Below are 16152 nucleotides of genomic sequence, written 5' to 3' on the forward strand. Positions count from 1 at the left end.
CAGGCCACATACATAGCCCAGATCTGTCCAAAACCAGACAAAGTCCACCTACCAGCATCTTTAAAGATCACAAATGACATGTTTTATATATATATGATTCATTTCGTTACTTTTGGATTGCGGCAGACTTTCCTCTGTTTTTGGACTAAGCTCAACTAAGCAAACTAAGCTGGCTGAATTTCAGATTTAGCACACAGACATGAGAGTGGTGTTTATCTTCAAATCTAAAGCCCCTCTCTCATTGGACAAAAAAATCCGGTAACACCCTCTAACATCTGGCTTTTGTCTTCAGTGAGAAAGGCTACGACTGGCATTTATTCCAAAATGACCCAAAGGACATGCAGTAGTCATGGGTATTTATCTATCCGATGACGATGATGCTAGACTACAAATACTGTCTTTCTTCATGCAAGCAGCATTTGAACATTGATTCAAATTAGTTTGCATTGAGTTTGAAAAAGAGACTGAATAAGCAACAGATATATAAAAAAGAAGCAACCATCGTAACATTTTAACTGGCCTCCATGCTGCTTTCCTGTTTTACAAATGCCTTCACGACATCGAATGTGGCACACAAGCAAAAGAAAAAAAAAGAAAAAGAAAAAAGGCATGGCAACAGGAAACCTGTGTTAAAAAACCTCACCAATATGCAATAATTTTGTGCTCAAAACACATCGCACTACACTTTTACTTTCGAATAAAAACACTTTTCTTCCCCAAAAACATTTTTTCAGTCTTGGAACATTACCTCCAACATGGCTTTTAAGCTGTGTGAAACCAGAAGACAATCAGCACTTTGTTTTCAGTTACACACTCGTCTCCTCACCTGATCAGAGATCTATCATCTCTGTTAAAAATGGGCCCAGCAGCAGCCACTTCTCTGTTAATTCACTATGACACAAAGTGCGAGAGCGGGACGTAATTATTCATGTTGTTTTGCATCTCTTCAATTATTCAAAGCAAACATTTCTTACTGTGATGCTGGATGCAGGTCAGGCAGTCAGTGCAGTTCACCATGGAAGTCACTTTGTTTACAGCGGACCGGGATCGACCCGAGGCTCTGCGGTCTCGGTTAGAAGTGATGGTGCAGCATATCATACACTGATGCTGACATGGCTGCAGTCAAAGTCTCGAGCCTTGTTGACTCAATTTTCACCTAAAAATTTGACAAAATTGGTAATATTATTGACCTGAGGTTTTCTTTCTGTATAGAACCAAGAGATCCTATTCATAGGAAGAAAATGTGTGCTATATGGATGCTGAAAAGCACAAAACCCCTCACCTACATCTCTTAATGAAACTCCTTAATGGATAAAAAAAAGCAGTATTCTGTGTTTTCTTATTGTCACTCAACCCTAAGCTCATTGGGTTCTACTGAAGATGTTCTTTGAAAGAAAAAAACAAATAAACAAGAACAAAAAAGGCACATAATTTCTTAAAACAGCTTGGCAATGTAGTTTTTAGCAAAGTTTGCTCAAATTGGACTTGTAAGGGACTATTTTCAGCTGTGCACCAAATTTGGTGCTCTGGTGAGTATTTCAGGCGGCAGGAATGTGATTATGGGATTGAGTCAAAAATAAATACACTGTGTGTGTTTATGGTAATGTAGAAGCCTGTTGAACGGTGCAACAGCGCGGCTCATTTATGTGTTTTTTTAAATAGTTTTTGGCCAAAAACGGAGCTCTGTGGTACAGAGGAAATACAAACCTTTGCTAAACAACACTGTTCAGTTAAATTGGTAAAACTATAAAAACTGTCATTAATAAATGGTAAATGTAAAGGTGTTAAATTTTAGTCAATAGTTTTACTGTTAACAACATGAGCAAGTGTATCTTTGACTGACAGCACACCCGCATTCTCATCCCAGCACCTGCGTTATATTGTTAGTCATCTTCAGTTAGCAAACTCATCAGTGGATCCAACAGCTCTCCCACCCTTAACCCCCTTGTTACCAAGAGAAGGAGGCATCTGAGCATCTCAGCTGTTTACTCAATGAGCATAATTAACCACTGGCTACTCACATGAGGCCTGCTAACTGATGTGATAAGTACCTTTATACTTTCATCTTCCTTTAGGTCTCTTTTTTAATAGCTTGGACTCTCTCAGAAACCTAGTTGTACCTTCTAATAAAGAAGAAAGCAGGCCCAGCTGTGAATTACTGATTGTTGTGTTGGAGCTGGAGCTGCTAGTAAAGCAGGCCTCATGTTATTGTTGTGTAAGTGTGTGTGTGTGTGTGTGTGTGTGTGTGTGTGTGTGTGTGTGTGTGTGTGTGTGTGTGTGCGTGTGTGTGTGTGTGTGTGTGTGTGTGTGTGTGTGTGTGTAGGGGTGGGGGTAGCGAGGCATGCCTTTTGAACAGCAGGTGGTAATTGAAACAAAACAAGGGCTGATTAGGGAAGCGTCTGGCAACTCATGATCCAAACAGCGAGCCGCCGAGGAGCCCAAACACAAGAGCCCTGGAATAAAGTGGTCATCATCTAATTAACAGAACACATTTTAATTACCGAGTAAACCAAGCAGTGCAGTGTGTCAATTTAACTGATGTGGTAAGTGCCAGTTTACAATATCAGAAACAGACAAATAATTGGAATCTAATTACAAGCAGGTCTATTGCACACCAGGGCCTGCAGCCCATCTTAATAAACACATTTTTACATCAAACCATGAATAACAAACACTGCAGGACTGCTAATTGCCTCACTGCAATGTTGGGAGTTTGCCAGCTTTGACTATTTGACTGAAGCTCTTGTGTGAATGGATGAGGCTGTGCCACACTTCAATTAGAGTAAAGTGAGCAGCGGCCATCCGTGTTTGTTTTTGCAATGTAACACAGCTAAATAACATGGCTGGTGATCTGTGTGATGTCTGCACGACAGAGAAGAAGAGAAGAGAGCATCCCTTAAACAGCTTAAAAAGCAATACTGAGTAGAATTAACAGTGTTTCAGGGTCAGTTCATACTTACCATATGGGGTATCTAGGCTTCAAGTCATCTTCAGTACTGTGAAGGCGGATGTAAGTTCATTTTTGATGCACACAGCATTAATGTGCCTGACTCAAAACCTCTGGATTGTATGGAAGCCCATTTCTGCCAGGAATAGAAAAAAACATAAATGTAAATGTTATGCAAGGTAAGAATAAAAAATACTTACAGTATTAGTATAGTTTAAAATTATAGTAAACTTGAACTCACCCAATCACAGCTTTGTAGTCAGATAGGAATAGGACTGCATCGTCTACAAAGTTGAGGCGACGTGCTGAAAAGTCCACAGTCTGGGAACCACACAAATCTGCTTGCTCATGTTTTAATTGTTCTGGCAGATGCATCTGTTCCCCGCACATTCAGACTGATCTCCAGCTGGTCTGGTTCTGTCTGGGCTAATCACAGCCGTCTAATGTGGAGCTGGTTTGATTTGATGACAACGATAACAACTTTCAGACTTCAACTTCACACTTGATGCAAAATACATGATAGCTTCCTTTTTGGCTTCTGCACTCCCATGCCGAGGGCAAGATCGCGAGAATTTAGATTTGTCAGGAGGAGTGTTGAGGCATGCTGATGCATGTACTATATTCGGATACTGATGGGAAAAACCGCAACCGCAACGCTTGTTCAGAGACATTGATGATACACTACATGTTGTAGTCTATTTAGATTTGTTTTGTTGCTATGTCATGTTTCATTGCTTTGATTGGTTGTAGGTCTTTCCAATTGAGGCATTTCAGTCTACAGCCACTGATAATACCCAATAAAAATTGAAAATGAACTGAGATGAACCAGGCTAATTTGCATTTGTGATATGGTTTGGTGATTTAGAGGTTTCAATAACAGATTGCATTTAAGTTTTGAATGTGGAGCTTAACTTTTAACCTACATAACGCAAGCAAGAAAAAAATCTACACCAATTTGATAATGCATCACAGCAAATAGAAAAAAATAAATGAATACAGAAACACACTACAAAAGGCACCACATGACAACGGAAATTGTTTTCGGGTGACACAAAAAAATGATGCACTATGCTGATATTAACCTAGCCTTAGCCTTTTGTTTCATAATAGCATGCTAATTTAAATAATCTGACGAAATACACACAAATAATAGGGAAACAGGCTAATGTTTTGTTAGCTGTATTATTAATAATTAGGCTAGAACATGAGCGTTAAACCACAGGTTGGTTTACTTGGATAACAACTGACTGAAACCTGTCACTGTGTAGTTTGTTTGTAGTGAACAGTAAAGTAACTGCTGCCCGTTCATTCATGACAGAGAAAGTTGAGATAGACAGTTTCAAATAATATTTATGCCATCAAATTGCAACTTGTTTTTGCTTGTTTGAAAGCATTTATTAAATTGTTTGCTTTCTATTTTCACCGTTGATCTTTATTTGGTGAGAATTCTGGAAGTAACTATTTCCAGCTAAAATAATATCAGCCTTTTCTACAATTGATTGTGTTTATTTTGTGAGATTATTTGAATTGGCAGGCTATTAATAAGCAAAAGGCTAACACCAGCAATATATCCTCATCTAAATCATTCAATCCCCATGTCAAGATAAACCTGAAATAAAAATATTTGTATCTAATTTTTGAACACTACTGATGGATAGCCAACTTTAATAACTCCAAAGGCCAAAAAAAAAAAAAAAAAAAACGTTTTAATGTCCTCTGTAAAACAGCTCCCATTGCCATGTGGTTCTCGTTTGTGTGTTTTTGTATTCGGTTTAGGGTTTTGTAGCAATGTGCTGTCATATTAGTGCTCATGATTTCTTAATTTGCTCTGTGTTTTGTTTATTTTGATCTTTTTTTAAAAAAAAATTTTTTAATTTGCACTGTCGAGCTCTCGGGGCCACCATAGAAAAATGACTGGAATAAAACCAGAATATTAAGTTTTATATATGCTTTACTGCTGTGTTGTCAATGGTTTGCATTGAGAATTGGATTTATGTGTGGAGGGCCAGTATTGACTGATCGTGTCACTGCACCAGTATATCCACAGAGACCCACTGTTCCCATAATATTTCATCTACATTAATGGTCTATAATAATATCATATGTTAATGCCTCTCTTTTAGTTACTGTGCAGTTAATTTATGTGAATGCTTCTGCTCTGGATGATTTTTGACCACAAACACATCCCATTACTGTGCATTTCCCTCGAACTTCATGTAATCTGATCTAGTTTGTGATCAGTGTCATGACAACAACACGGATACGCACGAATCCCAAGCGTGCAGTGAAATACAGCCTACAGAAAGATTGCTTGTGATTTTATATCGTTTCCATTAAATCTTGTCTTTCAAAGGCCTTAATTAATAATACACTTGACATTTATGTTTTCCAGCAATAAGCTAAGCAAGAAACGATTTATGTCACCTAAAGCTTTTTAACAAATCAATGCAACTATTTGTAATTGCTTGTTTCACAAGATTAAAAGTGCTTAGACTTGATCTCTGTCTGCTGTTTAGTGGCCAACATGACCTGTGCTTCCGTCGTAAAAATGCAAGTCCTGGTCATCAGCATTAGCTCCCGTCACCAAATCCATATCGCTATTATTTCTGGAATTTTAATGCTGTTACAATTTATAGCTTATCAAATGCAGTTACCTAAATTGCTGTTAGGAAAAGACAGTTTAACTGTCTCTTTTTAATTACGATATAATTTAACGCTGAGGCTGAGGCTAGAAGTCCTGCTGCAGATGACAAACACAGGTCTGTGTGAAACGTTTCTGCCGGCGACAATGATGAGAAAAACATATAATAAGGCTCTGTTACTATTTATCTGCTCATATGAGTTTGTGTCGGTCAGAAACGCGTTCTCTCAACTTTTGATGCATTACTCGACTTCACAGTAGATTGCAGCTAAACACAAAGCAAGTGTTTTGCATTTTAAAGACTTATTAGTGCTGCAAAATGTGTACTTTAATGCACAAGTCAAAATAAAAAGCAAATGTATTCAAACTTAATTCAAATTTAATTCTGCTCTAGATTTCCGTTACAAGCACAATGTCTGCAGGTCCTTAAGAGGTCTTAAAATGTCTTAAAATTAAAAAAAAAATTAAGGCCTTAAAAGTTAATACATTTTTATAATTGAATTTATGAGGTCTTAATTGACTACAACAATTGATCTGATTTATCAGTAATTTATAAAGTAAAACTTAAGAGGTTTTTGGTGTAACTCTACATTCTGCGCTAGGGTTTGGTCACAAGCAGGGTGTCAGCATGTCTTAAGTCTTAATTTTTGATAAATATTGGGCATTAAAAGTAATTAAATATTCTTATCTTGGAATTTTTGAGGTCTTAATTGCCACGAAACATTTGATCTTATTTAAATTTTTCATCTTTTATTAAGTAAATAGTAAATGTGTTCAAGTTTAAAATTTTAGTCTGCCTTTTGCATTAATGGTCACTGTAAAAAGATTTGTGTGTTTTTTGTTTTAACTTTTAAAAAAAAGGTTAGTGTCTGGATTGCCTTAAAATTTTAAATTATATGAATTTCAGAAGGCAAGTTGAGGTGTAATGGTTCACCTTGTCTCCTCAAATTCAGTCAATTTAAACATTTAAAATTCAAAACTTTTTTAAAGTTAATACAAAAACTTTCTTTTTACAGTGTTTAGTTGCAAGGCTGCAGGTCCTTCAAAAATCTTAAAATGTCTCAAATTTTATAAATTTAAGGAGCTTAAAAGTTATTAAATATTCTTATATTCTCAATTACCATAAACATCTCTGCTGCATTAAAAAGTCCAAATTCCTGAACCTAATAATATACTTTATACTTCCACTTACCTGTTGGCAAAATGTAGATGAACTCACTTTAATAGCCATATTTCTACATAAATCTCCCTCTGCACAGGACCATATAATACTCACCTTTACACTTACCTTCAATGCTTGACTAAGAAAAAGGTTAAAAAAAAAATCTGTCTAAAATTTGGATAGAAATTACCTTTAAAAAAAACATGAAATTTCAGTGTGTGATACGTGCAGACAGCCTGGCTGACTGTAACACAGCCAGAACATGCAGCTCTGTGTTGCCACGCAGCACAACAACAGACAGAAAGAGAGACTTGGAGCGAACGGATCTGAACAACCAGCATTTTATTGCATGTTTAGAATGCTCACGTCAGTCATCGCCACTGACTACAACAGAGTGGTCTGCATCCAACAGACGAGGAATGATGAGGAGGTTACAGACTGATGGAAGTGATGAGCAATAATATTTCTCTATGAAATAAAAAAAACAAAAAAAACAGGAAAAAGAAATTACAGAGTACATCTTCAAAGAAAAGAGAAAGAAAAGCTGCTGCAGGATGAGAGCACCGTGACAGCTCCTGGGCTGCCCCCCCCTCCTCCCCTCCATCTGGAGAAAGCGCGGTTTGTGAGAGAGGGAGCGAGAGAGGGGACGGAATGACAGCGGGCTGGATGGTTGGTGATGGATGAAACAATGGCGTCTTTTTTTTCTTTTTTTAAGCTCAGGTGCCGGTGTGCGATGTTTGGGGGGTCTGATGCCACGCGGCCACAGTTTGCAGGAAGTCTCCATCAGCGTCTAACCTTTGACCTGCCTGCTGTGCTTGGTTTGATTCATTTACAATGACCCTTGAGATAAAAATATAAATATCTTGATGCCATAACAAAAAAGTGTTTTTTACCTACATGACATGGATGAGAAGGACACATCTTTGATGTGTGAGTGAAAACAAAAAAAGAAACAGCATTTAACAATATTCTTTACATCTTGGCACTGCATATTTTTTCTTTTTCCTATTAATTTCATATAAAATATCATTAGATTGATACACCCTTATATTATTACTGACCACTTAAAACATATCCCGCCGCCCCCCTCATCTCTGTGACCCTGGGATTAGTCATGCATGATATCTCCGTCTCGTAGAGGAAATATACCTGTCTGCCCTTTTCCTCCGAGCAGTAATCTTTAACATACAGCCACAGAAGGCAGTGGTTGGACCATCAAAAGGAAGTATCAAAAACAGCTTAACACAAAGAGGGAGAAAAAAATCTGTACAAAATGCTTAGGTCAATGATAACAGAGAAAAGTCTGTTTTCTATATTACAGTTTAAAATCCAAAATCGGGGATAATCCCCACCCGCTCCCTCCCACCCCCCAGCCTGCCCCTGCCCAGCTCACCCAGATGTCTGCGTGGATGATGTGATTTTTTTTTCTTTTTCAATTCTTTTTTTTAAAGCAAGGATTACTAAGTAAAATACATTTGCAGCACAGTTTGCTATTCCAATACATACAGCAGTTTTTTTCTCATAGCTATTTCATAGTTAATACAAAGCGATAAAGCAAACATCATAACACAAATGTATTTTTTTGATCTTTAAAAAAAAAGGAGAGAGAGAGAGAGAGAGAGAGGAAAAAAGACAAAGGCTATACCGACATGTATGTACAACCTAATATTGGAACGCCCTTAAAACAACCCATCAGAGACTTTGACAGGATGAATGGTGCCACACACAGCTGGGTGATGTTTCCATGAACAAAAGGCCTGAGGTTTGGATTGGTTTGGCAAAAAAAAAAAAAAAAAAAAGGATGAAAGCTTTAAGATAAACAAGCTCTAATTTCATTTTTTTCTTTTTGTAGTTTTCTCTCTACAATATCAGACTACACATGCAAGACGTACAACTAAGTGCAACTGAGTGAAATGTTTGTTTATTTTCTGGTTTAATTGAATCATTCCCTATAGGTTTGAACTGAGGTATGCGTACAAACGGTTTTCTCATGCTGTTATCTTTAGTAATGTCAAGCTACACATGCTGAGAATGTTCTAATCTACCAGCGCTTTTCCTCCTTTTTTTGCGAATACCAAACAAACCAGCCAGATGACTGGGGGGGGGTTTGTGGATGAGCTCGGCCCTGTTCTCACGATCCTAGCACGGCTGGAACTGACCCATCCCACAGCTGCCTGGATATTAAATACAACTTCTGGAAACCACAGATTGCCCTTTTTTTTCCTTTTTTGTAGTTAATGAGCTGTGAACTTAACAAAATATAATAACAATAACTGCCATAAAGTACCTTGTACCCAGCTTATTAGTTGACAGGAGTGTTTTTTTAATATAAAAAGTAATAAGTTGACAGAAAACTAAGAACACAATCATAAAGTCTTGCCCAGGAAAGACGCCAAAAAACCCTAAAAAGTGGCATACAATCATTTCAAAGGATACAATAAGGAATAAAAGAAATCATGGTGTGGTCCAGTTGAAGTATAGAATCCGTTTCACATTGTTCTCTGCAAAAAGCTTTTCTCATTTACCACTTTTTTTTAAATCTACATACACTTTATGTTGCACACAAATCTGCTCCTGACAAAAAAAAGCTCCCTTTTCCACTCACTGGCAAAAAAAAAAAAAGTTTCCCTAATTTGGTCATCGTGTAGTCAGACTGTCAGCGCCTCCCGTTCAGTTTTGGTCACTGCAAACGTGACTGCAGCTGTCCTGTTCGAGACACCCCCTTTGGTTTATATGAAAAGAAAAAAAAGTGAATGAAAACACCAGTTTGAGGAGCGTTTCCCTCGATTCGATCTGCCACCGGTGATCGCAGCTGCTGAGATCGTCCGATGGGAGAGGATGGAGGGGAGATATTTGGCCTTATCTGCTATTGCATGGAACACACATCATTGACGTTATCTTTGGTTGTCACAGAACAAGATATTCAAACACATAAAACAAAAAAAGCCAAATAAAACATAAAATAATAATATTAATAAATAAAAAGTGGTTGATTGCAGTCTTGAAATTGTGATCAAATTTACCTCCCTACCAAAGCTGGAATATTTGCTGCTGCAGCACAAAAAAACACACATGGATTCCACTCGGTTCAACGCTGCAGGAATATGACTATTGGCTTTTTGGACATTGAACGTCGAGGAATCCACAGCTCCCTAAACGTTTGGGCCCTTTATAATGGCTGTCAAATGCTGGAATGGAATGTGCAATGTTACCGTCTTATTGCGAGTCTTTCGTTAAAAGAAAAAATACCCGGTGTGCAATTTCCAACCCCGGGCTACAAAAAAACCCCCCAAAAAAACCATAAAACCGGTCATGCGCAAGACACAAATAAAGCGACAGGGAATGCACGTTTATCTGTGAATGAAAATTACGGCGTGGAAAAGCAGACGCGTTTGATTGCGGCTGTGTTCAGGAATCACAATTAGTTGGTCTAAATCATTATCTCTCCGGCGCACACCTGACATTTTCATTTTGCTTTTTTCTAAAAAAAAAAAAAAAAGAGCTTGTGGGTGATCAGAAATTCTGTTGCGGCTCGACATGCTCTGCCGTGAGGGGGGCTGTTTTAAAGTATAATTTCATAAGGATAAATCATAACCTGCATGATTTCTCTGTCATTCATTCGCATCTTAAATTAAACTTCATTGATGCGTGGAGAGAGCCTTCATTACGAGTAGTGCATTGCCAATGGACTTCATGAGCAGGAGGAGGGGGAGGGGGAGGAGGGAGGGGGCGGCTACACGTCAGAGTGGTGACTTTTTTTTGAAGATGGTGGAATAAATGACAGAAAAACATTACTTGGTATGTGACATTCTGCTTCGTGTGTGTGTGTGTGTGTGTGTGTGTGTGTGTGTGTGTGTGTTTTTAAAAAGAACAACATGAAAAGAAATCATAAACATTCATCATCAAGTGCTGACCACACAGAATCTCCACAGCATGGGCATGAGGTCTGATCAGTTTAAAGAAAATCATAAAAACAAAGACATCAATAACAGCATCAAATGGAAAAAAGACACATTATGTTGATATTTTAGACCCTCTCACATCCCCAACATTGACAAAAAATACACCCAAATAAAAACATCCCTCCCACTACTGATGGAAACCAATGAGAAGTGTTGAAGGCAGTGACAATGAACAGAAGTCCGCGCTCGCTCCGTAGCAAATTAAATGTCAGTCACTCTCGCTCTCTCTCTTGAGTGTGTGGTCAGACGTGTGAGAGAGAGGGAGGGAGAGCGGAGGACGAGGAGGGGGGAGGGGGGTGTAGAGACACGACCCCTCTCTTGCAGTCCGCTGGGTGCAGTCCATCCTGGCTGCACGGCAAGGATCTCCAAACGCGCCCCCCCCCCCACTCCGTACCAAACATCCCACACATGAGTAGAAATTAAGCTTAAATCAAAAGTAATCAGGAAAAAAAAATCCTCATGTGGGGTTTTTCGTGTTTTTGCTATGTTGTAATGGCACTAAAAAAGTTCAACTCGGAGACATTTGAGAGCTGTCATCATCAGTGGCTGAGACTGCAGTTCAGTGTTTGTTATCTGAGCGTTTCCCAGATGACCCAGACTGCCTCTGCCTCTGAGGCTGGGGGGGGAGGGGGGCAAAAAGGAAAAGGGGCGGCGGGGCGGGCAGCACTAGCCTTACAGCATGTCGTCGTGGCCCTGGTCGTCATCGTAATCTCTGTGGTGATCAAAATCCGGACTGTGATTGGCGGTCGTTACCAGTGAGAGGGGCCCTTCGTGGTCTTCGGGGTCCAGTGGTTCCTCCTTAACGCTGATGTGATGCCTAACGAGAGCAGAGCAAAAATTTAATATGGCTCCTTACTTTCTTCAGTTTTTTTATTTTTTATAACCTTTCAAACACAAAACGACCTGTGCTGATTCTGTTTATAAAGAAAGAAGCAGGGGAACAAAAACAAATGTCTGGCTTCAATGAGGCTGTGAGTGGGGGCCCTCACTGGCGCTGATGATAATTTCAGCTTTCTTTTGAGGTTTTCCAATCCCGGCAAAGCTGCAGGCTTTTTATTTTCATGGCAACCGACAACAGGGTATTCACTTAGAATTGATAAATGAGGAAGATTAACAACGTGAGACGAGGAGAGGAGAGAATGGACTCTGCGGAGCGAGTGGGCTGCCGTTGTCAGCCTCCTGGTGGCGGAGGATCAGCGGCGCGCTGTGTGTTCCCCTTCCTGCTCGTTAACATGCACAACCTGCGAGGCGGGTCTCCAGAGGACGACCCCGAGCCGGCTTCTATCATTAATCAACTTCAAGCAAACACAGCGACCAGACACCGCCGTACATGCTTTAAACTCCAGAATTAATGCATATTTTCAAGCGAGTGTCAATAAGGGAAGAAAAGCGCCTGGCAGGAAAGGCGCGCGAGGAGAGCAGCGGCGGCGCGTTTCGCCACAACACTGTGATAAGAAACAGAGCCCTTATGAGAATAATAACGCTGTCACTTGTAAACAAGGCAAAAACATGAGCCCCCCCAGCTCACAGCCTGGGCGAAAGAGCCACTAAAGAGATGAGATCTGCCAAATTTCTCATTACAGAAACAGAGCAGGAATAAAGCAGAGGGGGAGAGGAGGGCCTGGCGGTGGCAGGGAGGGGAAAAAAAGAAAAACATTATGAGCAGCTGCAGGGGACTCGGCGCTGTAACCCGCGGTGCCAGGCTGCTGTAGTGGAGGTAGAGCGGTGTCAGGATGAGGCACCGGGCTCATTTACTACAACAACAAGGGACAACTGGCACATTCTTCATCAGCCGAAAGCTCTGCGTTTTGATTTATTCACACCGGGATGTCTTGTGTGATTTGCAGCTAATGTGATGGAGATATGCTAATGAGCTGACATATTTTTTGTGTGAATTATAAAAAGGGGAAAAAGTAAAGTCAGCTTTTCTATCATTTCACATCAAAGTAACTCCACAAGTGCCGTTGCCTCAGGTCTGACTCTGTGGCTGCGGGGCAGACATGAAATTGTTATTATTATGCTATTGAACTGCATGCTGATTCTACACTTTGCTCATAATTAGCCTTCTCTGGATACCTGACTCTCGTCTGGCTGTTTAACACAAGAGAAGTGCTCCGGTTTCTTCGCAAAGCTGTCGACCAGCAGCACACCGGCACGTGGGAAACACATGTTACACAGTGAACAGTGGTGATCAACTTGTATTTGGAGCCAAAGCATCATTGTAAAACATGTGCTCCTTCCCCAAGCAGGAGGAGACTTGGTACGATGTATGGTGCTACTGTATGCTGCATTTAAAGGTCCCATATTGTGCTTATTTTTGGGTTCATATTTTTATTCTGGGCGTCTGCTAGAACACGTTTACATGCTTTAATTTTCAAAAAACACTGTATTTTTCTCACACTGTCTGCCTGAATATACCTGTAATCACTATCTCTGTGAAACGCTCCATTTGTCACATACACTGCAAAACATTCCAAAAGCTAATACGGAGGGCCCCATTTATATATTTTTGGGTTAAATTTTTAATGGGTTTAAAGACTGAATTGTGCTAATAACACTCACTTCTGAGTAGGAAACCATTTTGAATTGCGAAGATATGCACAAAAAAGTCAGTTTAGGTGCTGCCTTAAATTTTTAAGTTGACTGAATTTGAGAAGTTAAGTTGAAAAATCACAAAATTACCCCAACTTCTCAAATTCATACAACTTAAAATTTTGAGGCAGCCCTGACAGTATTTTTTTTTTTTTTAAGAATGTGATTGTTTTAACTTAGAAATATAGTATCCAGGCTTCCTTAAAATTTTAAATTAGCTAAATTTTAGCAGGCAAGTTGAGATAACTTAGTTCTAATTGTACACTACATTTGAATATTTTCATGGCTTTGCCTTACACGATAGCTGATAGAGTCGGGTGGCTTTGAGATGACTTGTTTTCAAACAGGGAATTAAACAGTTGTGAGAAAATGTGAAAACACGCTAAATATAACATACACCAAAACTAATATTGAATTATTTTTAGGTGGGCCTTTTTTATCAGGCTAAAAACTAATCAAGTGATGCAGTGGTTGACTTTATGTATTTGACGTGGTGGTTTTATACCTGGAAGTTACTTGAAATAATCATTGTGATTTGGTCTATATAGTGGCCTATTTTTTGTGACATCACAAAAAATAACAGAGCAGAGTTTTTGAACAGTGCAGTTCTCTGTGGGTTGAGCGTTTTGATACTCTTGCAGTATTTATACAGCACCTACACCTGCTTTATATTAAATAACACATGGAAATCTGACTTTTTACTAAATGGGACCTTTAAAGCTCCATCTGTAGGCGTGCATCAGTGGATATGTTTTGTTAATAAGAGAAGTTCTTTAAAAGCAAAAGAAAACAGATTTAACTCATTTTGTGCTTATAGACATAATTATGGAGCGAGAGTTTGTGAGCTCCATCAGCCTAAAGATAGAAGCAGAGGGGCAGAGGGAGAAGCAGGCTGCCTTTAGGCCAGCACACCCATCCTGTCTCTGCCTTTCCTGTTCCACAGCCACGCTCAGAGCTATGTTCACAATGATTAGGGATGGCACTTTCCTCCATTTGGCCAGGAGCTCATTACTGCACCTTTTTTTTTGTTTTCAGGCACAATTTCCCCCAAGCTCAGACATTTCAGGAGGCCATCCCCGAGTCTACCCGCGCCGCGCATCGGTGGTCTGCCCCCACATCTGGAAACGATGCAGCGTGTGCTGTATTATTTTAGGCTTCAAACAACTTAGCAGACACTCCTATACAACAAGTGAACGGGGAGCTGCGGTTTCCAGGCCGACCGCAACTTTCCTACATGAGAATCTTGGATGATGTCCTCCAGACTAATTATGCTTTTGTGTTGTTTTTTCTTTCAGCAGAGCTCAGAGGCATTTTCACTGAATGTGTTACAGGCTTGCGTTTCCGTCCAAGCCAGCAGCTCTGTCACTCTGCGCTCTGGCATTTTGTAAATATTTTAACTAAATTGGAATGCTGATTATGGCGGGACTCAGACAGACAGCAGGACACATAAAGCGGAGTTCATAAACTCGCTGTTGAAATAACAGAGGGGCTCCGGTTCTTTTTCTTCCCTTCCAAAAAGGTGGAGTTTCCTTTTCGGCAGGGAGGCCCGCCACAGCTTTGGCCATGACCCCCACACACACCACTCCAATATCTCCCCTCTTCACTTTATTTATTGTCCTCATTGTTTCTCTTTCATCTGATGCCATGTATTAGGTCACTTTGGAGCATTTTGGGTGGGCACTGAAATCATTTGAATCCATTTAGAGCTGCATCTGAAACTCTTTGCCTCTCTTCTTATAAAGATTGCGGCTGAGACAGAAAGCGTGCATGCCACTCACATAGCTGGCAGGGGCGAGCGTCCCGGGCTGCTGTCACTGCCGTTGCTGTTTCCATGGTCCATCGCTCCATTCATCTCCTCGCGGATGGCGTTAGCCAGCGAGTTGAGGGTGGGACTTCCAATGGAAGCAGTAGTGTATAGAGGTATGTTGTTTTCTGCCATTGAAGCCTGAAAAGCAAAGCCCGGAGCATTAAATGTGAAACGGAAGAGAGTTGTCAGCACTTTCTCACATGCCTATCACTCTTTTCACACCGGTACAACCCCTTAAAAACAAAGAGGAGGCGGCCAGGCATACGAGACGGAGAGAAACTTTTATGATTTACTTTCTTTAAAAAGTTCCGAGCGAGGCTGCTAAAGATGAGGTCACTCTTTACCTGGAAGGCAGCAGAGAGGGTCGGACCATAGCCCAAGCTGGTCTGAATGTTCTTCACTAAGGCTGGACTTCTGCAAACGGACAAAAATTCAATTACGACCGCAGACTTGTGTCTCAGCTCGCATGCATTCCTCAGCTACAGTATCTTATTTCATAAAGAGAAATCAATGCACTTTGTATAAGAACTAAACACATTTACAGGCGTGGTAATGTGGCTACAGCTCTAAGATGCTCAATCACTTGACAATACCACACAACTAGCTGCAACACTTTGAGAAGGAAGAACAGGTTGATGGAAGCGTGATGCATGAAGCTAAACACAAAAAGCATGATGACAACACCGAGGAGGGAGAGGGGGGAGCATGCAGGTGGAGCCCTCTGGAGCTTTGCATTTGCAGGCGGAAGTGCTTACTGTACGAGCAGCTCGTCAAAGTTCTCATCAGCGGCGTATTTCCGAGGACGGCCTCGCTGTATGTGGCGGCCGCGCTTAAACTCCTCATCATCAACAGTCCAAAAGGACCCAAACTCATCCTCTACTCTCACAAAGCACTTATGCAGGGAAAGGTTGGTGCGAATGGCACCCTGGGAAAGCAGCGGAGGGGAGGAGGAGCAGGGAGGGCGGACAGCCAGATGCAGATGCAGTGATGGACAGGACAGACAGAAGACGGGCACACATACAGACAGACAGACACAGGGAG

General features: G+C 40.5%; 1 protein-coding gene across 14 annotated transcripts in view; it reads right to left on the reverse strand.

The window, feature by feature from the left end:
* Window positions 1-7687: 7687 nt before the first annotated feature.
* Window positions 7688-16152, reverse strand: part of foxp1b (forkhead box P1b) — a 206456-nt gene continuing 197991 nt past the window's right edge. For 10 of the 14 annotated variants that reach the window (XM_088083576.1, XM_088083551.1, XM_088083573.1 and 7 more), the window contains 4 exons: window positions 15867-16036; window positions 15456-15525; window positions 15083-15249; window positions 7688-11529 (listed from right to left, as the gene is read on the reverse strand). In XM_088083576.1, coding sequence (XP_087939702.1) covers window positions 11385-11529; window positions 15083-15249; window positions 15456-15525; window positions 15867-16036 — 552 coding nt within the window. In that variant the 3' untranslated portion in view covers window positions 7688-11384. The remainder of the gene's footprint in view (window positions 11530-15082; window positions 15250-15455; window positions 15526-15866; window positions 16037-16152) is intronic. The other 4 variants (XM_042499118.2, XM_042499110.2, XM_042499102.2 and 1 more) reach the window with 2 other exon arrangements.

The sequence above is a fragment of the Plectropomus leopardus genome, chromosome 2, assembly GCF_026936395.1.
Source record: "Plectropomus leopardus strain MGB_pleo_1.0 chromosome 2, ASM2693639v1, whole genome shotgun sequence".
NCBI classification, from domain to species: domain Eukaryota; kingdom Metazoa; phylum Chordata; class Actinopteri; order Perciformes; family Serranidae; genus Plectropomus; species Plectropomus leopardus.